Source organism: Simochromis diagramma, unplaced genomic scaffold (genome assembly GCF_900408965.1).
Source record: "Simochromis diagramma unplaced genomic scaffold, fSimDia1.1 OVJJ01000304.1, whole genome shotgun sequence".
Taxonomy (NCBI): domain Eukaryota; kingdom Metazoa; phylum Chordata; class Actinopteri; order Cichliformes; family Cichlidae; genus Simochromis; species Simochromis diagramma.
Genome location: NW_024387030.1, coordinates 9,847,539 through 9,869,442, shown reverse-complemented (window position 1 = coordinate 9,869,442; position 21,904 = coordinate 9,847,539). Strand labels below are relative to the sequence as shown.

At 39.7% G+C, this 21,904-nt stretch overlaps 3 protein-coding genes across 4 annotated transcripts; 1 reads left to right on the top strand and 2 right to left on the bottom strand.

Moving 5' to 3' along the window:
• Positions 1-47: 47 nt before the first annotated feature.
• LOC120740229 (MAPK/MAK/MRK overlapping kinase-like) lies at positions 48-6,466 on the bottom strand. 2 transcript variants are annotated; one of them, XM_040042429.1, is made up of 12 exons: positions 5,758-6,142; positions 4,370-4,484; positions 3,949-4,038; positions 3,808-3,878; positions 3,641-3,719; positions 3,508-3,556; positions 3,232-3,410; positions 2,901-3,002; positions 2,352-2,525; positions 2,044-2,203; positions 1,774-1,971; positions 48-1,538 (listed from the first exon to the last, which is right to left on the bottom strand). In XM_040042429.1, exons 1-12 carry the CDS (start codon positions 5,762-5,764, stop codon positions 1,461-1,463), a joined length of 1,302 nt encoding a protein of 433 aa, XP_039898363.1. In that variant the 5' UTR covers positions 5,765-6,142; the 3' UTR covers positions 48-1,460. The 2 variants fall into 2 exon arrangements, with proteins under 2 accessions (XP_039898363.1, XP_039898362.1); XM_040042428.1 differs by lacking the exon at positions 5,758-6,142 and adding an exon at positions 6,165-6,466 and having other exon boundaries at positions 624-1,538.
• A 52-nt stretch (positions 6,467-6,518) lies between these two features.
• Positions 6,519-16,840, top strand: LOC120740226 (nuclear export mediator factor NEMF-like). Its single transcript, XM_040042422.1, has 32 exons — positions 6,519-6,739; positions 6,851-6,919; positions 7,798-7,900; positions 8,207-8,332; positions 8,450-8,598; positions 8,724-8,791; positions 8,887-8,976; positions 9,067-9,140; positions 9,212-9,282; positions 9,376-9,451; positions 9,546-9,686; positions 9,802-10,010; positions 10,104-10,277; positions 10,356-10,419; positions 11,318-11,406; positions 11,492-11,595; positions 11,676-11,738; positions 11,852-11,964; positions 12,823-12,880; positions 12,966-13,024; positions 13,110-13,230; positions 13,313-13,565; positions 13,656-13,698; positions 13,786-13,835; positions 13,942-14,089; positions 14,267-14,344; positions 14,455-14,670; positions 14,905-14,940; positions 15,069-15,175; positions 15,252-15,295; positions 15,381-15,460; positions 15,872-16,840. Exons 1-32 carry the CDS (start codon positions 6,681-6,683, stop codon positions 15,947-15,949), a joined length of 3,213 nt encoding a protein of 1,070 aa, XP_039898356.1. The 5' UTR covers positions 6,519-6,680; the 3' UTR covers positions 15,950-16,840.
• LOC120740230 (kelch domain-containing protein 2-like) lies at positions 16,128-21,791 on the bottom strand. Its single transcript, XM_040042430.1, has 14 exons — positions 21,663-21,791; positions 20,771-21,052; positions 20,597-20,676; positions 20,372-20,489; positions 20,119-20,231; positions 18,909-18,993; positions 18,635-18,718; positions 18,344-18,424; positions 18,135-18,193; positions 17,822-17,931; positions 17,660-17,732; positions 17,478-17,565; positions 17,340-17,392; positions 16,128-17,261 (listed from the first exon to the last, which is right to left on the bottom strand). Exons 2-14 carry the CDS (start codon positions 21,032-21,034, stop codon positions 17,138-17,140), a joined length of 1,332 nt encoding a protein of 443 aa, XP_039898364.1. The 5' UTR covers positions 21,035-21,052; positions 21,663-21,791; the 3' UTR covers positions 16,128-17,137.
• Between the last annotated feature and the right edge of the window lie 113 nt (positions 21,792-21,904).

The following is a 21,904-nucleotide window of genomic DNA, read 5'->3' as shown; positions in this document are numbered from 1 at the left end:
TAATGAAAGACGAAAAACAGACAAACACAACAGAGGAGGCTTTTCCATTTGACAGTTATGCATTTTTAATGCACTGATAATAATGCCATAAGTGACCTCTGCATTAGATGGAAAGCTGATGGAGCTTAAATTACCCACTTTCTCATCAGTTTATTCTGTCAGCACATCAGGAGTTTGTCGATAATATGCCAGCTTTGAGCAGAGGTTAATACAACATTATACAAATGGTGCTTGATGAGTTTTTCTTTTTACTCTAGTAATGTTTCACAATGATGTGCAGACTGAGTCACAGTCTGATTTAAAGAGCTCACAGCTCTGAGAGAAATGAAAAGCAACAGTCCCTCGAGCGAAGGGGTATGGAGGTACTGGCCAAGCTACATTTTTGCATCCAACAAACATTCAAATATCCTTTTTAAACCTAATCTGCAGTCAGTTTTTAAGCATAACTGTGCAAAATCTGTTTCCAACCACAACACTGATGCTGAGGACTGTTTTAAGTTCTTGTTCTTGACATTTGTACAGGAAGACTGGGCTTTTTAAAAAATTGTTTATTTCAAGGATCATCACTTCTCTAGAAATCTAAAAAAAAAAAAAAATTAACGCCACCTCTGAATGTTTTCACATTTATTACTTTTTACAACTTTGAATCCCAGCAGATTAATCAAAGCTACTGTGTGGAATGTGAAGATTTCCAGGTAAGGTAGTGCACTCTCCAACTGGACCTCTCCTATCTTACTCGGGGGGGGGGGGGGGGAATTCCCTGATCTCAGGTTTTCCTCAAAAATATTTATGTCAGCTTCTGGAAAAATATGAGTCAACAAAGTTAGTGGAGATTTGTTTGAACTGTCCCTTTGTCTTTAAAAAAAACCCAGCTGTTGAAACTTCCAGAGTATTACAGTGAAGTCAAACTATAATTATATAGAGGCAGTCTCAGTCTCATTCAAGTAACGTTTTAAACTTCTAAAAGTGGTTTTTGTAAAAATAGCTGGGAGGTCAGAGCAGGGTAGCAAATTGAAGACATCTGTGTGCACTTTTCTTTTTTTTGGGGGGGGGATGTTAAAATTGGCTTAATCATTTGATTCAAAGTTGTACAATAATAAAACTCAAGCCCAAGTGGTGTGGCTGCTTTTTGCAGGTGTCGTATTGCTTTACAAGAAGTTCCCACTGTACAGTGTGTTCAATTTTTAAGAGTAAAACTAAACCTCCATGCTCTTAATCCGCGGCATTAAAGAATATGCCGTTTATGAATTTCAGTTGTCAGTTTGCGGTTGAGATAACAGGTTTTATGGTCTTCTGTGACTCGCGTCTCAAGCACAGTTGTGATGTTTTACAGACGTGTCTTCTCAAGTTATCCATTTCAGTACAGGTCTAGCCAGTATTAAAAGGCTTTTTTTTTTTTTTTTTTTTTTTTTTTTTCCTTTCTTCTTCTTCTTAATGTAATACTTCCTGTTTTTTGGCTCTCAGCAGCCTCCATGTTTTCTATCCAGAGGTGGCATATAGTAGGTCTTGAAAGCTGCATGGTGTGAGTCATCCCGGGGCTGTGAAGAGAGTAGATGCAGCCAAATGAAAGGCCATATCAAAAAGCATCATCGGGGCACTTGGTTAGTGGTATTAATTTGATTCTTCACATTTTTTTCTAGTGACCATTAATATGCCTTTTGTTTTTTTATTTTACTGCATTTGTGTAATGCTCTTGGTAGATGTTATTCCCAGAAGGTATAATGAAGAATTCAAAAATGTGAAAATCCTGGTGTCTGTCATACTGGTGTTTACCTTGGCCAACTGTGACTGGCACTTTTTGGATGTGATAGTTGGCAGTGTGCCTCTGTGAGTGACGGTAAATGCGGGCATAGTGGAGACTGGGAAGGAGATCTGCGGTCCCGGTACAACCACATTGAGCTTGGGCAGCTCTGCTGGATAATGAGGGATGTTCCGTCGGATGAGGGTGTCTGCTACATGCTTCATGTTGTGCTGGAAATAGAGAAAGTATCAGATGTAATTTGGTGGATTTTATTGGAGCCAACTTTTAGAGCTTTAGCTTACACTCATTAAAGGTGTTTGTCTTGTGTGTCTCCCTCTCAGTTGTTTCCCAACTCGAGCTGGTCGACAGATATGGTCAACTGAGTTTTGTGTCACACAACTTCCGATTACATCCATAGTCCCAGAAACTCTGTGAAGACTCTCGGCCTTCTTATCTGCCATCCTAGGAGAAGAAACACAAGAGCATATTTATTTAAAGCCCTTAAGCAATACACTCAAACTGTGACTTTGACACTAAGGAAGGCTATAATTTAACTTCTGGAAAATATTAGTTATCAGTTAAGATACATAAATACAATTAAGCACTTCACCTTATTTCCCTAAAGTATGTGTGCCTTTGGGCTGTTTCAGCAGTGATTCGTTCATCGGGGTCATAGGCAAGCATTTGATAGAGGAGAGACAGAGCTGGAGCTGGGCATCTGGGGATTAACCGTGAGATGCCAGTGCCTTTTTTTGGAGGGAAGTTGAAATGCATCGCTCTAGACCTGCACAGACATTACAACACCGAGACAAGCATAGCTGAGCACATTAAACTTCTGTACTGATTAGCTGATTTTGTTTTGTGTAATAACCTTAGCATATTTAATGAAGCCATGCAGAATTCTGTGATATAAATTTTTGTGTGTAATTTGGATGAAGTTTGTAACAGAGTTTAAATGTATTTTCAGCCCTAGCTCCCACCCTAGTGTACTTGGAGTACTTCATTACATTTCTTAAAGTTGTAAAAAAAATAAGCTGAATCTAAAATATTTATACAGTTCAAGCATTAATGGAAGGACCTGTATTCACAATTTATTTGTGCCGCTTTCGGTCACATGCAATTACCATAATGAACTGTAATAAACATAATGACCACCTACTGCTTGAACTTTTGGAGCAGACTTTGATCTGGTGTTCCCAAAATATCATGAATCTTGGCAATCTGGTCCAACTCGTTGGTTCCAGGGAAGAGAGGATTCAAGCTGAAACACACAGGTATTATTGACACAGCAAAGCCATTCACACAGGTTTCATTTCACATTTGTTTATGCTGGGGGTGGGAAGACAGGAGGTCGAATTACACAGAAAGCTGAGAATGCAAAGAAGGGCAAAGGCAATGCTGTTGTACGAGGAATGAAGTTTAATTGAAATGCGATGCCCTCTAGCCAAACTTCAAGTATTACAGGTGAAATTCTGTGCTGCAAAGGATACCTCATGATTTCAAAGAAGACACAACCGGCGCTCCAAATGTCCATCTTGAGGCTGTAATACCCGTCAGTGAGCAGGCACTCTGGGGCTCTGTACCAGCGTGTGGAGATGTACTCTGTGTGCGGGGGCTTCGAGTACACGCTCCGACACGAGCCAAAATCGCCAAGCTTCAAAATGTTTTGCTGCAAGTTGCACAAATATATGTTAAAAATGACACTGAAAATAAAAGTGTGACTATTACATTCTTCTAAGTCTGATTACTGCAATGATGCATCTCACCTTTATAAGAATGTTTTCTGGTTTTACATCTCTGTGAAAGATCCCACAGCTATAAAAGAGAACACAGCCTCAGGATACCCAAATAATGCCTTTATTTAATCATTTCATGTGAACTTGAGTGTTTCCTTTTTACCTGTGCATGTGTTCAAGCGACTTGCAGAGCTGGTACATGTAGTGCTTTACCGTATGTTCGGGCAGAGGTGTTTTTCTTCCTGCAAGGAATAAAAACAGTTTTGATCCTTAAACAGCTACAAAGTGAGCCTAAAAGTTAAAGTGACTCCCTGCCAGATTTAAACTTACCTTGTATATACTCATAGATATTCATTTCCATCAGCTCACAAATCAAAGATACCCTTCCAGTTTCCTTGTCACTGAAACATTTTGTTGAATTAACATGACGTACCATATCATACATTTAACTACGTGACAGGCAACACTTACAAAATCAGTTCATGTAGCTGGACAATATTTGCATGAGGGCTCAGTCTCTTCATTGCCTGGACTTCCCGCAGATTGTTGGCCTGCTCCAGACTTAACAACAGAGTAAACCATTAGCACATTTAATATGACAGAGGATGTACTTTTTTTTCTTTTCTTTCTTTTTTTTAGCTTTTATTGCGATAATACAGGAACTCTGGGAGGGAGTGCAGAGGAAGACACTCCTTGGGGCGATACCCCTACATATATGGGTTGCTTTCTTAATTCAGTGAGCTACACCAGGCTTACCAGATTTAATGACCATAATTGGTGCATTATTGTGAACAGAATACTCAACTGCTGACTTATGTATCAATTGCCCTTACAAAGCAGAGTATGGGGGAACTGCACATTACTAACTGACAGCTAGTTCCAGAGTACATACCTGTTTATTGTCTGCTTCATGGCTTTACATGCATAAAACTTCCCATCTTTTAAGCTCTGAGTTTTCAGGACCTCTGAAAATGTGCCTTCCCCAATTTTCTTGATTATTTTGTAGCCTGCAACAATTCATAAAAAAGACATATAAAAGGTTTTCAAAAAACAAGAATACATTATTTCTCATATTAATATTATGAATAATTTAAATTGTGTGTGTAATTGCACAGGAAAAAAACAAGTCTGCCTAATCTAGAGGGGAATCCTGTGCTCCACAGACAGTAAAAACTAGAACACGCCCCATTGGACAATAAAGCCCATGATAATTTTGGTGGGAGACAAGGAGCTGTCATTCTCTAATTTATAGCCCTCAACATCCAATTGAAGACATTTTGTCTTAAAACTGTAAGAAAACAATGAAGACTATTAATTTATCAAACATGTAAGTTGGTATAAAATCATTTTTTTTCATACATCCAACAGTCAAAAACCCAAAGATAGTCAGTGTACAGTCAAAGAATGCAGAGGTCAACCTATTACCCATATAGAAACTAGGGTCTTTCAGAATTTGTTACTTACAAATGTAGCTTTAATTTTAATGATTTTAACTAACTGGTAATAACTATTTTACTCCTTCTATCACTTCTCTCCACCCTGCCTGAACTCTCTTGGTCACCTCTTGGTCACTGCTCCTTGCTTTGGACGCTTGATCCCAACTCATCTACCTTCACTACCTCTACTCCTTGCATCCTTATCTTTTGTACCAACTCATTTTGTATAACAAAAGCTGTAACGTCTGTAGTATGGAAAATGTCAAAAGTGGAAGTCTCGCCTTTTGTATCTGTCTTTTTCTAATTCACACACATAATAAATACACGAAAGAACCCACAAGAGCAAAATCACTTCGTGTCGTCTATAAAGGAGATTTACTTTTGTGTGACTGCAGCTTTGACAATCTGTATAGCTAAATTCAAACCAGATAACATCTTTTTTTAATGCTCTTTCTTGCTAAGAAAGCTGATTTTTAATGTCTTAACTATCCAAAATTAATAAGAAAAGTATTTTTTAATATATAGGCTGTCTATTTTTATTTTTTTATTTTAATTACTGACTACTGTTTATAGTCTCTCTCTGTCTCGCTGTATATGTCTGGCAATAGAAATGGCAAATACGGGCGGGCGTGTAGGTCAACTCTAACGTTACCAATTATCGGTATAATGCTGATTTAATGTATGGGGAAAAACATATAACTAACAATAACATTTACTTAGTCAGTTACAGTTAAACCAGCTCATAGTTAGCAAATACATAAAAGACATTTGTAAAGAAACGTAATCGATGTGTAACCCAGACAGACCTGTCATCACTCCGCTCAGCTCCTAACTAGTTACTTACGATGCATTCCTTTGAGTTTTAGACACCACTTATGCGTCGACTATCCACAACATGCATATGTGGATGCTTCATTTCGCTCATAAGTTTAAAAAATATATATATATATATATTTTTTTTAGCGTACTGTTGCGTCAAAAGGACATTGAAGTCGCATTGAGGGTGCTAGCCTAGCGCCGTTAGCGTGAGTCCTGTTAGCTGACCGTCGCCCTGGTAACGGAGCACGCCTTCGCCCTCCACTTTGACCTGAAGGAGGAAACTGGAAACTCTAGCTGCTTCCCTCACATCAGTCCGAACATGGTTTGAATTAAAAGAAACAACAAAATATGGCCTGTCACGTATGAAAAGTGCCACTCGAGCTGAATTATTCGCAGCAGGCCCAGATATATAGCTGCAAATCGATTTCTTACCTTTTTTCAAGAGATGAATGGCAGCTGCTAGTTCGGATGCTTTTTCGTTAAGATGCGGGTTGTTATTCTGCATGTCCGCAATATTCCCCCTCTTAATCCAGTCGGTGTTAGGTGGTGATTTGTACTCATTTCGAAAGCTTGCCCTGTTTTTTACGTCAATGAGCCAGTTTGAGTAGTGCATCATTGTTGCACGTTTATTGGTAAAATCTAGACCATTAGCTTAAAAGCATACAGAAACAGGTCCCGTTGGAGCAAAGCAGCCGCTTCACCTACATTCATATAACAAGAATAACGTTACCAGATAAGAGTCCTATTCGCTCACGACCACTGTGCGCAAAAGGCGTGGACCTGATCATTTTTGTGCCTTACCAGTTTCCGTAAAACTGCCATATGTGCGCATGTTCAGGAATTACCTGCATGTTTTCTTTGCCGATTTTGCTGTAGAAATGTGAATATTTTCCCTATCACTTTGAACAGTTCTTTTTTGTTGTTGCTGTACCCTGAATTAAAATCACGATGAAAACACGATTTACTACTGTGGATATCAGGGCCGTTATTGCCGAGATCAATGCCAAGTAGGTGCTTGTTGTTAAGCTAAGCTAAAATTAACTCTCGTCTGACTGGCTGTCCACTGCATATTCACACACTTTTAGTTAATCATGAAGTTTTACCTCTTTCTTCCGCAGCTACATTGGCATGAGAGTCTATAATGTGTATGACATCGACAACAAGACGTATCTCATCCGTTTGCAAAAGTAAGAAAACTGTCCTCTGAAAGTTTTTCTCTTTTATAATGAATAAAGCTAGTAAATACAACAGAAATATCACAAAACTAGTTATGCAGCAGAATGACATTGTTAGGTTTTGCATTTCATTTATGCTAATGACAATTGATGCATTCATACACAAGTTGCCACATTTCAGTGAATCATAAGATATATTTGTAAACTTCAGTATTCTAATCTACGACTGTGCATCGTCTTCGGAAATATGTTTCAAGTGTGTCCCAGTCAGTTGCTGTTCATCTGCTGTAGATAGTATTTTTTTTTTTAGACTTGTCAATTCTTCTTTTGTTCTTTTGACTAATAGTTCCTTAGTAATCACCTTGTTAGTGGAAAAACACAATTTTATGCCCGTCAAACTGTGATGTCTGTATTTTGCATAGCTTCAGCTACAGAAATGGGAACAGATGTGTGCTTTTGTGGCAGGTTGCTAGTAACAGAGTTAAAAATACAATTTAAAATTGATTTTAGACACATCACTCATTTATCCTTTGAGTTATGTGTTGGCCTGTTAGGTCAGTGTCAAGTGCCTAAAAAAACAACAACAAAAACCAACATTCTTGTGAAAATGGTCAGGTACAAGGACTGAACTGAAAATAAATAACAAGGCAACCAGTCTTCAAGGGAAACTTTGAAAGAGCCTTAGGTCAGTCAGTAAAGTCTGATATACTTGGAAAAGTATATAGAAATTAGGGACGGCTCAATACTTTTGCACACTACTGATATTTTCCTTCCTACCAGAGCAGGAAATGGAAGTACTCAAGTAAAGTACTTTAAAATTAAACAGTAAATTTACTGAATTGTTTCCAGCACTTTGAATCAGTGAGAATAACAGAGTGTTGCATCGGCAGGCCTGACAGCAAAGCTGTTCTCCTGATCGAGTCTGGGACTCGTATTCATTCCACAGACTTTGAATGGCCCAAGAACATGATGCCTTCAGGGTTTGCGATGAAAGTAAGACTATTTAAAAAACATAAAATAATATAATTGTGTTGATATTTTAGGATATTTATTGTGATGTAATGAGTTTATTGTCCCATTGGCTTCACTGTGGATAAATAATTTAATTAGTATCCTCACTTGCACAAATCCAGTGACTGTATTGATTTGCCTGTCCCTAATAGATGGATCTGTACAGTAAATGTAAATGTCATTACAATGACTTGTGGTTGTTGTGATTTATTTACATACTACATTTGTGTTTGTTTGTTTTTGGATCACTTGTTGTGATGAAACTGATGTTAAAGAGGTTTTTTTCAGTGTCGAAAACACCTGAAGACACGCCGACTGACCCAGATTAAGCAGCTTGGGATTGACCGGATTGTCGACATCCAGTTTGGCTCAGATGAAGCTGCCTACCACTTGATTATCGAACTATATGACAGGGTCAGAAAACATTTCAGATGCTTTTTACATTTCATGTTCATATTCAAAACCTGTTACTTACGTGCAACCGCATATCTGTTTATGCCTATTTGTCGGGGTGTTCATCTCCATTTTCAGGGTAACATCATCCTTGCAGATCATGAGTACACCATCCTGAATCTGCTGCGGTTTCGGACAGCAGAGGCAGAAGACGTTAAGATTGCTGTGAGAGAGCGCTACCCTGTGGAAAGCGCCAGACCCCCCGAACCTCTCATCAGTTTGGAGCGGCAAGGACCTCTTTACTAGTTTCTGGATAAACTGAACATGGTTCAAAATTCAGTTAAAAAACAAAAACAAAACAAAACTCAGAACCTTATATCAGTGATTTATTGTTGTTGTTTTTTTTATTTAGGCTGACTGAAATCCTTAGCAAAGCACCAAATGGGGAGCAAGTGAAAAGGGTCCTGAATCCTCACCTTCGTAAGTATCCAGGCAAAAGATACGCAAGTTTAATCTTTTGTTTCAACATGTAGAAAGACTATGAATCTTTTTTTCCTTTCCTAACGCATCCACAGCATACGGAGCCACTCTGATAGAGCACAGTTTGATAGAAGCAGGACTGTCGGGCTCTATCAAAATTGACAGTCAAGTTGATTCTGCCCAAGGTATAGTAGGGCAGTTAGAGACTATTTTATTTCTCTTATATTTTTCTATAAATCTCCAACTAAATTTGGTCTCCCTGCTTTTTTCTTCAGTTGCTCCTAAAATCCTGGAGGCTCTGCAGATTGCAGAAACTTACATGGAAAAAACTGAGAACTTCAGTGGCAAAGTAAGCAGTTTTTAGATTAAGATTCTGTAGTAGTCTGATTGAATTCACTAACTCTTCTTTATTATAACAAGGGTTACATCATTCAAAAGACTGAGAAGAAACCAAGTTTAACTCCTGGCAAACCCAGTGAAGAGCTTCTCACGTATGACTCTGTTTTTACATCAAGGAGTACCTTTTTTCATCTGGTTGTGAAGTGAAGGATTGTTTAGCTCATGTGTATGATGTCTACTTGCAGATACGATGAATTCCATCCATTCCTTTTTGCCCAGCATGCAAAAAGCCCGTATTTGGAGTTTGATACCTTTGACAAGGTACATGTTAGCGCAGCTACATACCTGGGGGATAATAATTAAGTTATTTTTTCAAGAAAAATAAAGACTAATCCACCACAATAATCTGACACAGGCGGTAGATGAGTTTTTTTCCAAGATGGAGAGTCAAAAAATCGACTTGAAGGCCTTGCAGCAGGAGAAACAGGCTCTGAAAAAGCTGGAAAATGTTAAGAAGGACCATGAGCAGAGGTTGGAGGCCCTACACCAAGCACAGGTTAGCAGCAAAGGCTTTACATAATAATTCTTGCTTGTACGCACAAGGAGATGTTGAGGACAATAACCACTCAGCTGATCGTGACTTTGCTGAAATCTCGTTCTGTGTGCTGCAGGAGGTGGACAGAATAAAGGGTGAACTAGTGGAGATGAACCTGCCTGTGGTGGAGAGGGCGCTGCAGGTGGTGCGCAGCGCACTGGCCAATCAGGTGGACTGGACTGAGATCGGTGTTCTTGTCAAAGAAGCACAAGCTGCTGGAGACCCCGTGGCCTGTGCCATCAAAGAGCTCAAGCTGCAGACCAACCACATCACCATGCTTTTAAAGTGAGATCACCCCAAAAAGCAATGAACTTAAATGTCGTAATTTTTATGTGAAGTCAGATTGATATACGCGGCATTGTGTTGTGTCACATCCAGGAATCCGTATATTTCTGAGGAGGATCAGGAAGAGGAAGAAAAGAAAGAAATTGTGGAAACGAAAGGGAAGAAAAACAAAAATAAAGACAAAGGACAGAACAAGAAGCTGCAGAGGAACAAACCCATGTTGGTGGATGTGGATCTTGGGCTGTCTGCTTATGCCAATGCCAAAAAGTAGGTTGATGTGTGATGTGCACACAATAATGCATTATGTGGGGAAAGTTGATAGACTTTATTATTGTGTTTTTTTAGGTACTACGACTTCAAACGCAGCGCTGAAAAAAAGGAACAGAAAACCATTGAAGCAGCAGATAAAGTAAGAAAACTGTCTTTTCATTTTTCCATATGCCATGATGTGATTGTACGATCAGCAGGAAGCAAGATCCAGATCTGTTCTTCTAAGGAACGTTGTTTTCTTATGCATTAAAAAACTCTCCTGTGGAACAAACTCCCAGTTTTTTTATGCGGGGGAGCCAAGACACTTTCTCTATTTTTAAGATTAGACTTAAAACTTTCCTGTTTTAGTAAAGCTTATAGTTAGGGCTGGATCAGGTTACCCTGAACCATCAACTAAGCTTTGTCCACACTGGAAGCGACCACTGACTGTACAAAGCGCATGATACCACTGGTGATGGGAGGTAGGCGTGAGATACATTTTTATCTCTTCTGAGACGGGGCGACTGAAGCGACCACCACTAAATAAAATGCTACCATTGCCTGGCATATGACCTGGAACTAATTGCAGTGGAGAAATGAATGTACTCAAGCCGACTAGCCGTCACCTTCAGCTCTTCTTCACTCATCTCTTTTTGCTTCCCACGTGTTTGTACACCACTGCTGTATTTAATCATAAGTTATCACTAAACTCTGGGGCTCTCTCTCACAGTTTCTCTCTTGTCCTTTTTCTGTTTGCTCTTTTTATTTTTCCCCCATACCCCCAACCAGTCACGACAGATGGCTGCTCCTCCCTGTACCTGGTTATGTTGGCGGTTTCTTCCTGTTAAAAGGGAGTTTTTCCTTCCCACTGTGAACAGTGCTTGCTCACAAGGGGTCAACTGATTGTATGAGTTTCTTTCTACTACTGCCGGGTCTTTACGCTACAATAAAATGCCTTGAGGCTACATCTGTTGTGAAATAACAGAATAATGTACTTTATACTCTTATACTTAAATTTAGATTTTACTGATAATTTTTCTAACTTAATGTCACTAAAGGCCATGAAATCAGCTGAGAAAAAAACACAGCAGACCCTGAAAGAAGTCCAGACGGTGACCACCATTCAGAAGGCCAGGAAAGTCTACTGGTAAGACATGGATGTGTATGTGTGGGAACTTTATAATGTGCTTGATCTGTTGAGTCTGCTTTAACTGTCTGTTCCCGTTTGGCAGGTTTGAAAAGTTCTTGTGGTTCATCAGCTCCGAGAACTATCTCGTCATCGCAGGAAGGGACCAGCAGCAGAACGAGATGATCGTTAAACGGTACCTCCGGGCTGGTAAGGAAGCTTCTACACACTTCTCTTGGAAAATAAATACCGTCAAAATCTGGTTTATCACTTGTTCTATACTTTCTCAGGTGACATCTATGTTCATGCTGACCTCCATGGAGCAACTAGTTGTGTCATCAAAAACCCCTCAGGTAAACTTAAAATGCAGCTTTCAATGCATTTCCCCCCACTAAACTAGTTTAGGTTTCTCTGAGTTAAACTAGTTTCTCCTTACACCCTCCACTTGCTCATCGTCTTGCTCCAGGGAATCCCATCCCTCCCCGTACTCTGACAGAAGCTGGCACCATGGCTGTGTGCTACAGTGCTGCTTGGGATGCCAAAATTGTCACCAGTGCTTGGTGGGTTCATCATCATCAGGTGAGTCTAGAAAACTCTTCATGTTTTTTATGTATGTATTATCATTGAGGAGAGTGATACGATTCATCCCAATGAATCATGACGTTATCATTTTGGAATATACAGGCGCTATCAAAGAAGGAAAAACCTGGTGATTCAGTGCATTTAGATAGTCAGCTGGCCTCATTGGTGAATCTAGACCTGACCAACTGAAACAGCCTCAGATCATAACATTTTCCCACAAGCTTCTGTGGTAGGCACTGGGCACGATGAGTGGATCACCTCATCCGCCTTGCTTCTTACCTCGACGCACCCATCACTTCAGGACAGGCCTTATCAGAGCACATGACCTTTTCCTCATTGCTCCAGAGTCCAATCTTTATGTTCCCTAGCACTCTGAAGCCTCCTTTCCCTATTAGCCACACTGATAAGTGGTTTTCCTTATTTAATTCTTTAGTCTCGAGTTGTCTTTGCATTGTCCGCATGGAAATGTTCTTACTTTCACTATTAATCAAAGCTGTGAGCTCTTCTGTTGTATTTTTCTGATTTGATATGCGATCACTGATTACAATCCCTCTTCCTAAGAGATGGTTAACCACTAATCTCTCCAGGTTATTGTAGTTTCCTTACTTGTTTCCTTTGCTTGAAGCAGGCCAATAATTACGTCTTTTGATATATTTTGATATGTCTTTGGACATGGCTGTTTAAGAAATGAGAAACTGCAGTAATTAAATCAGGGATACACTCACAAAATTGCTCCATACTAAAGTCTAAACGCTCTCTGGGACCTTTGAACTTACAGGCATGTGGTGTTTTTTATAGTATAATTGTTTATTAATAAATTGATAAGTGGTATTATGTGTTTTTTTTCTCCCCCAGGTGTCTAAAACCGCTCCCACTGGCGAGTACTTGACAACTGGAAGCTTCATGATCAGAGGTATCAAAGAGCAGAATTCGAATGCATGAAAGACCGACTACAAAGAGATCAGATGGGACTCATTTTTGTAATTTTTTTCCCTTAGGAAAGAAAAATTTTCTGCCACCTTCTTACTTAATTATGGGCTTTGGGTTCCTCTTCAAGGTGAGTACCATCACTAGCTGTGAGTGTATTTTCAAGCCTTTATCATTTTTAAAGAATTCACTAATGTTTCTTCTGCTTTTTACAGGTGGATGATCAGAGTGTGTTTCGGCACCAAGGGGAGAGGAAGGTGAGAACCGTAGAGGAAGACATGGAAGAGGCCACATCCAGAACTGCCGAGCTATTAGATGAGGGAGAGGAGCTCATAGGTAGGAAGAAGCCATCAATGATGTAATTTCTGTCTATATCTATCTATATGCATTTGTTGAGCCATTTCTGCTGCCTTTCTAGGGGATGACAGCAGTAATGAAGATCAGGGTGAAGAAAGAGCAGACGATGGAGAGACCAAGGAGGTGGAGGTGAAAAAGGAGGACGACACAGAGGAGGAGGATGATGGCGCGAGTGGAGAAGTAGACTCTGCAGCAGATACAGGAGAGAAGGTGTCAGAGCGGAGTGACAGTGGTATGGAAAAAGAGAATGAAGAGAGTGAAGAATTCAGCTTTCCAGATACGACCATCACCCTCTCTCATTTACAACCCAGCAGGTAGTACCACTAACCAAGCAAAAGAAAAGCCAAACAGATGTATATTTGCAGAATTAAAAGTACTTTAATAACATTTCTCCTTATTTCTAGGAGCTCCCAGAATGCCGGCTTCAAAAAAGAAACAACTGCTCAGGCAAATATTACCATCTTTGGACATTTAAGTTTTTTCCATCTCATTTAAAGTACAATAAATAGCAATTTTTTATTCATTGACTTTCAGGATGACGTAGATTCACAGGGGAAAAAACACATGACTGCCAAGCAGAGAAGGTGAGCGTATAACCCAAATGAAAATCCTGTTTTATATTACAAGCGGATGATGACAGCATGAGCAGAGAAAGATGACCGGTCGCTGTGTTTTTGCCTCCTCCCTTAGAGAAGAGAAGAAGAAGAAGCAGCAGCAGAAACTCGAGGGCTGTGAGACTGAGGAGAAGCCTGACAAGTCATCCGGTGGACCGGTGGGGGATCAGGGGTCCAAAAGTGGCAGTGGACCCTCTCAGCAGCCGTTAAAGAGAGGTCAAAAGGTGAGACGGACGGATGAAGTCGGCATTTTTTGTGCTGTGCAAGCATCAGAGGTTTTAAAACCTTTTAGTATTTTTTTTAATTGAGAGCTGAAGTTTTACTAAATGAGAAGATTATAAGATTACATTTAGTTTAAAAAATGGGCTAAAGGTACCAGCCACACTCTTTTGTCATTACAGAACAAACTGAAGAAGATCAAAGAAAAGTATAAAGATCAGGATGAAGAGGACAGAGAGCTGATGATGCAGCTGCTTGGGGTGAGAATGAATAGAAAAACCCTTACATGCAGCTGGCACTAGTACTTGCAGCGCACGTGGTTCTCGATGGTGTCGCAGTAAATAACATTTCAGCTGCTTTGCTTCCTTAGTCAGCTGGTTCCACGAAGGAGGAGAAAGATAAAGGGAAGAAAGGAAAGAAAGGGAAGGGGAAAGAGGAGCCCGTCAGGAAACCGGCCGCTCAGAAACAACATCAGAAAGCTCGTAATGTGGAGACTGCTGGGAAGAAAGCAGAGCAGGGTGGAGGGGAGGAGGAGGAGAAGAAGCAGCCCGGAGAGGAGGGAGGTGCTGCAGAACAGGAGGATAAGGTAATGAAAGGATTCAGTATGTGTATGTATAATATCTGATTATGTTTACAAAGTTATCTGCATAAAAAAATAATCAAAGTCTGCCTCCTTAGAAGAAACATATAAAGAAATTAAGAGTAGCTCAAGACTTTTACACAATACTGTAATTAGAACAAACCTATCTGTGGCTGTTTGGTGACTCATGGCCACAGACTGGTAGCTGGAAAGGTTCAACAAAGCTTTCTTCTCTTTCAGGAAGATGAGGTGGACCAGGACAATCCTGGAGCAGAGGTAAGTTTGCAGTATAAATATTTAAATATGGATTATTAATCCTAAAAAAGAAATCTGTATGCCCTTTAAAAATACTACTAAAAAGAATAGCTTTATTTTAAAGGATTTCTTTTTGTCTGTTACTTTAGGAAGCAGAGAATCTGCTCACCTCTCTAACAGGCCAGCCGCATCCGGAGGATGTGATGCTGTTTGCAGTGCCAGTCTGCGCTCCGTACACTGCTCTTTCCAACTACAAGTGAGTGGTATCAGCTTTTCCTTGTATTAGTCAAATTGAAGAGACCAAAGCCTAACTGCTTGCTTGTCTTCTGCAGACACAAAGTGAAACTGACACCAGGTTCTCAGAAAAAAGGCAAAGGTAATTCAGAAAGCTTTTGACTGACATTACTGTAAAGATAGTTTCTTTCAAGCTGATGGTAAATTCTTGTTTGTGCTCCTACCAGCTGCACGCACTGCAGTGTTCAGCTTCGTGAAAGCCAAAGAGGTGTCACCAAGAGAGAAAGACCTGTTCCGCAGCGTCAAGGTACAAAAAACCTTCTTGCCTTTAAAAAGAGTGCTTTCTGTTAATTTGTGTTGCTAAATTTACATAGTTAGTATCCATTAGAAAATAACTACAATCCAGTCATTTATCAAGGAATGCTACACAAAATAAGAAGCATTTTAATAAAGTCGCCTCACTTGTAGCCATTTCACGAGATTAAAATGAATGAACTTCAGCACACTGTCATCTCACCTGCTGCTGAATCTTTATTGGATTACGTTTAGGGTCAAACAGATGTTTCAGGGTTTTTTTTAACTTCACATTTTCCACCCAACAAACTGTAAAAATAGAATAATCTTATCGATAACTGTTTGAAACTGTTACGCATGGAAGCACAGTTTTCCCTTGTGTTACAATTCAAACTGTCCCTTTTCTCACGACGCTCTGCCGCAGGATTCTGACCTATCCAGAAACATGCCGGGAAAAGTCAAGGTGTCTGCTCCAAACCTGCTGGCTGCCAAGAAAAAATGAAGGATAGAAGACACGAGCCAGAGAGACTTTTGAAATTTACAGCATTTCTTCAGCACGGAACTGCACCTCAGTCCGGTTCACTGAGACTCTGCAGACTTAACCACCCATGTCTGAAATATAGGTGATTTTCTCAGAATTCTTGAGATTGTTACATGTTGTGGTTCACCAAATACAAAGCTGAATATGTCATGTGTTTATTTTCTGAGTACAAATTATGCATTGCAGTAATAATATGCCTTTTTAATCCCACACTTAAAAAAACAAAAACAAAAAAAAACACAAACAAAAAACAAACTAAATCAATCAAGGGAATTTTGTGCAAACCAGGCAATTCCAAACAAAGCCGCAGCCCCAATAAACTTGCAGTGAGTTAATTGATTAAATTAAGTTCGTATGCTACAGTAGCCACTTTCAACAATTTATTTTCTCCAATTTCAGGCTTTAAAAGCCTCTTTGAACGTACAGAATCACGCACACACATACACACACACACACACACAATTATATAAATAATCATATATACACACACAAAAACCTAAAGTTAGCATTTCTGTGCCTTAAAGTAGATAGTCATGTGTAGCATAAAGCACGAGTTTTAGGTCTGTGAGAACTTCGGAAAATCATTCAACATCAATAAACACTGTATTCAAGATATTCTCAAAAAGTATAGTAATAATTACAGCAAACTTATTTTTAATTTGTTGTTTGATACAGAATCACTGTCTTAATGAATTTAAGTTTTGTTTTTAGTTCACGTTTGTCGTCATAAGACGCATCTAATCTGGACAGAAAACGACGCCGTCATTTAAGCTTTTCATCACTACTGTCGAAACGACTCATCAAAATTAAGATGGGCAAAGAATGTTTAGAGAAAAAAAAAAAAAAAAAAAAAAAAAAGCTAATCCCAAAAGTAGTGAGAGGTTTCTCCTCTGTGCTATCGCATCACCACCACCACCACTCAACAATGATGGTTGTCCCGGCAACATCTATAAGGTGATTAACAGTTTTGAGGATGGCCTGTGAACCATCATGCGTCAGGCGGGATGCATTTCTAACAAATCCGAAGCCGTTCAGCATTCCCTGGAGAGGTTTTTATGTATGAAAGTATCCACTGACATGAAAAGGACTACCTGCTTTCAGAAAGCATGTATCCCTTCCACGCATACATATTGTCCTCTAATTGTCCTCTTAAGAGCCCAGTGTGTTGACACGTGCCATTCTCTGTTTGAGGCTGTGCAGGAGGTGTTTAGGCAAACAGTCCCAGTAGCTAGACAAACGCTCCCTGTGCTGAAGGATGGTCTCCATGCAGAACCTGGAAATTGGAGAGTTAGATGAACACGACGTGACGGCAAAATAAATTGAAATGGATTTCAAATCTGTATGCACTCACCGAACTAATGATTTGGGCTGAACATTGAAAACCAGCAGGTCATTGCTGTGTGCCTGTGAAGTGGAGGAAAAAATCTAATTCACCAAGTGAAAATTTGCATTAACTGCAGGTTAAATTGAGATATGATGACCATCTTACAGCTCTGTGCTGCGACAGCAGGTTGTTGGCACACCCTCCGAACGCAAACACTTCGCCATCTGGACCAGCGCACGCTGTGTGCCACAGCCTAAAAAATCACAAAGTCAAACATTGTCCACATTTTAGCTCAGGAAAAAGTGCCAGCGCACTGCCAGCTGTTCACAGTAACGTGAGATGGTCACCTGGGGCTCTCTGTGTGACTGTGTTTGAAAGGCTTCCATTCATTTTTGCTCACACTGTACAGCCAAGCATCACCTAAAAGACAGAAAAATAATCTCTTTGAGATCAGGTATTATTTTAGGACCTCTGATTATTTGCTCCTTGAGGTCGAGTGTCTGACTCACTCAACGTCTCCCTGTCTGTGGTGAAACCTCCAAATAGGAAGATGTGGTCTGGTGACACAGGAGTGAAGGAGTGCCAGGAACGGCCCACTGGACCCTGCTGGGGAACGCTCCTAGAGCAAGGCAGAGTTGGTCACAGGGGAATAATCGGATCAGATAGTCTTGCAATTAGAAACGTGATATTAAAAAAAGAAAAGAAAAAAAGAAAAAGATTCAATTCAAAACCTTTGCTATGACCCGTATAATATGTATGATCTGATTAATAAAAACCTTTATAGTGTGGATTACATACCACAGCACATTAAGAAGCACTTACATTTCATGCCACTCCCACATGTCCAGGTCAAGATAGTACAGGTCATTTAATCTGTAGTTCTGTGAACAAAACAAAAGTACATTTGTTTATTTTGAAAACATCTTTATCTTTAAATGAGCGCACACACTTATGCACATAATTTAGGAGTGGAAAAAAAAAGAAGAAAAGTAATGCTTTGATTTGAAATCTCACGTTTTGCCCATGCTTACCTTGTATCGGCCACCAAACACATAGCCTCTGTTGCCAACTGTTGCGCAGGCATGAGCTGCTCTGGGTGAAGGGGTGTCCCCCTGCATCAGGCCAAACCAAGACAAATTGAAAATACTGTTTAAAGATCACTAAGATCTCTCTTTTTTTTTTTTTTTTAAATTAGAAGAAAAAGGGAGAGGCTGTTTGATTACAGAGGATGTTTCCAAGTTTTACTGCAGGGCAATGTGACACACGCATTTGTGTGTATGCATAAAATCGAATGTGCTGAAGTTGTAAGGAAGTGTTTTTACCGTGGTAATTGGCTGACTCCACGTTGACGTCTCCAGATCCAGGATATGGATGTGGTTGTTCCAGCCTCGCCCAGGGCTGTCCCACTGTAGCGGTGAAAACAAAGAGGACAAGGCAGAGGGATACATTTAGATATTAAGCCGTAATTATTCAAGAAGCTCCAGCTATCAAGAGTACATTTAATTAGCAAAAACAGCATCTAATGGATTTCAAGACAATTTTATAATAGTTTTGTTTAAATGCATCATTTGTCATAAGATTTTTGTTTTTACAGACCACAAGAGAAGAGGATTCATCATATTCAAAAGTCCCTCGATGAGCGCCCTGTGCAGCGTAGCCATAGCCCCCAAAGTAGATAATTCTGCAATCATTCAGACAAATTACTTACATATTTAAAATCTTACAGAAATGATCTCTCTTATGCATTTCTCATTGTGTTGTGATCAGAAATGACCACAGATTTATCATGAGCATGAACTCTGGACTTTTAATGATTTCTTTGGACTGTTTTTCCAGCGTGGAAGGATTGTACATGTGTCTTTAATGACTTAAAAAACAAACAAATCTCTAATCCACACAGTGTCAAAAGCATACATACAAGCTCACACATATATATAAACTCACTTAAATCTTTTAATAAGTGGCTCTGAAGGCAAAGGCCTCATTAGTGATCGTGATTGACTACAACGGGTAGTTTCTATGTGCAGCATTGAAAAGGATTTGCCTGACAGCAGTCATTGGATTGACCAATACTCAGAACAATGTGAAACTTCAAGAAGATATAAGGAGGAAAATTTTAGATTCACACACATTCAGATGTGTCACCACTTTGTCCAGTGTCTAGAGGAAGAACCAAACTGTCACCTTCAGATAAGAGGAAATTGGTTAGGATGTTTACGAACAACCCAGGAACCACCAAGGCTCAAGCCTGCCACGAACTGGAAACTGCTGGAGGGCTAGTGTCACCAACCACAATGAAGCAAGTATTGATGACTAGAAACAGCATCTAGTCAAAGGAGAGTTTATCAAATTTTAAGCGGGGGTGTATGTATGTATGTATGTATTTCACCCTGTTTGGATTAGAGGAAATCCAAAATAAATTCAAACTTGTGCACTCAGTCATTAATGATGTCTGCCGTACAATCATTCCATCCTGGAAAAAGAAATCATTAAAAGCCAAAAATTACCACAACATTCATTTCTACAATTAGAGTATGTAAACTATACAGTAATAAAACTTCTAAAACAACGACCATCATTGTGTCAAAATTAATGCCATTTTACTTTCAAGTAAACTCAAGATCAATCTATTGTTTTTACTCTTTTTATAGGAAAAAAAAAACATTTCACAGTTAATCTAAAAACATGTTTGTCAAAAGAAATGAAGGATTGGTGAAACTGAGCCTTATTTTCTCAAGCACAATGAGTAACTACGTTAAAAAAACCTCCAAAACAAACATACAAACAAAAACCCTTATCCTGTTACCGGTTTTTCTGAACCCAGCAGCCCAGCTTGTCCTTGGATGATGGCGGAAGTCCTTTAAGATCCCTCATTTCCTCCCACACAAGGCTGGGAGTTCTCAAGGGCAAGCGGTAAATCTATATGAGCAAAGACGTTTTGTAAAGACTGTCCGCTCGCACAGCTGGCTGATATGTTTTTAAAGTAATGTGATGCAAGCACCTATTTAAAAACACCAGAAGCAGATAGGAAATTTAGTCTAACCCTAGTCACACCCTACCTTGTTTGTGTTTCCCCGGGCATGATGCCCCCCGAAAAGGTAGAGAACTCCATCAACACACACCCCACAGCTGCCTGACATCGATGTGTGGAGGCTACCTCCAGCTATATGCTTTGTCCTGTAAATAGAAAAAAATAAATATATAAATATATATATGTTTATATTCATTTTTGTACACAATTACAAAGTAGAGGTATGATTGGCTTGCAAGCCAGATGCCCTCACCAGACTCCTGACTCCATGTTGTAGGTCCAGATCTCGTTTCTCGGCAGATACAAGTCGAAGAATCCATGGTTTTCAGCATTCTTGTTCAGGAGGATGAACACAGTGAAATTTAGACAATTATGGAGACGGCAGAAAGATACAGAAACATAATGGCAATGCAGTTTAGGAGCATACCTTGTATCCACCCCACACATACATGATGTTTCTGTCAACCACTGCTATATGACCACTGCGCTCAGCTGGGGCGTCCTGCTCAACTGCTTCAGCGTCTAATAACTGCTCATCGTCCACTTCCTCATCTTCCTCGTCCTCATCCATATCTTCATGTAATATCCAACCAACTAATCTGTTATCTTCATCTCTATCCGAGTCGTTGTCATCCTCTCCGTTGGGCAGATCTCCCCTGTCTTCTTCCATCTCTGCCCTTCCCTCTGCCATGCCAGCCTCTTTTGTTTCCTATCAAAGCAAGAAGTAAGGTACTGAGAAATCGACTAGGTTATTGCCAATAGGATTATTCTATTAACGCATTAATCCCGGGCCAAAAATAATCTTTAAAACAAGCAAAAACAAACAATCAAGGAAATGACCCACATTTAAAACAGTGGAGGTGAGCAAAATTAGCCATAAAAATAGAACATGCTCTCTCTGTGTCAAGTAGAGATTTGCTTGTTTCTAGGTCAAAGTCACATCATCATTTACCATGGCAGCGGATTGTATCATGTTAGCAAGTAGCACGACAAATGCTGACCTACTTTTCTACCTTAACTATTTAAGCTACTAGCCCAACGCTGGCATTTAAACATACCTCTAATATTACATGGAAGACTTACAGTGAATAACAGCTTAACAAAATGCTGTTAATTCATATATTTGTCTAAAATTCTCTTCATTGCTTTGCTGTAATTCGTGCTAGCAAGCACCAAACAGTTATTTCCCTCTGCAGAAGAAAAACACACCGAAAACTGTGCGCTAAATACCGCTCAGATATATCTACCTCGTTTATGTCTAAACTAACCAGAATTCAAATATCCTACACAAAATCTAGCCAGTCCTGTCATCGCTTTACCTTATCAGATACTAGGGTTCCTTGCAAATTTCAGTAGCAATGCGCCATTTATGTAAGGTCATCACAATCTTCTGGGGGGCACGACCGGAAATGACAGACTTTTTAAATCCACCATCTTTATAAGGTCGGAATTAACGGGCTAGGCCGTCCCGCGTTGTATAAAGGTTTTATTATTTATATTATTATTGTTATAATTACTACTACTACTACGAAGTCACTACTGCTACAGGACAACTCTCATA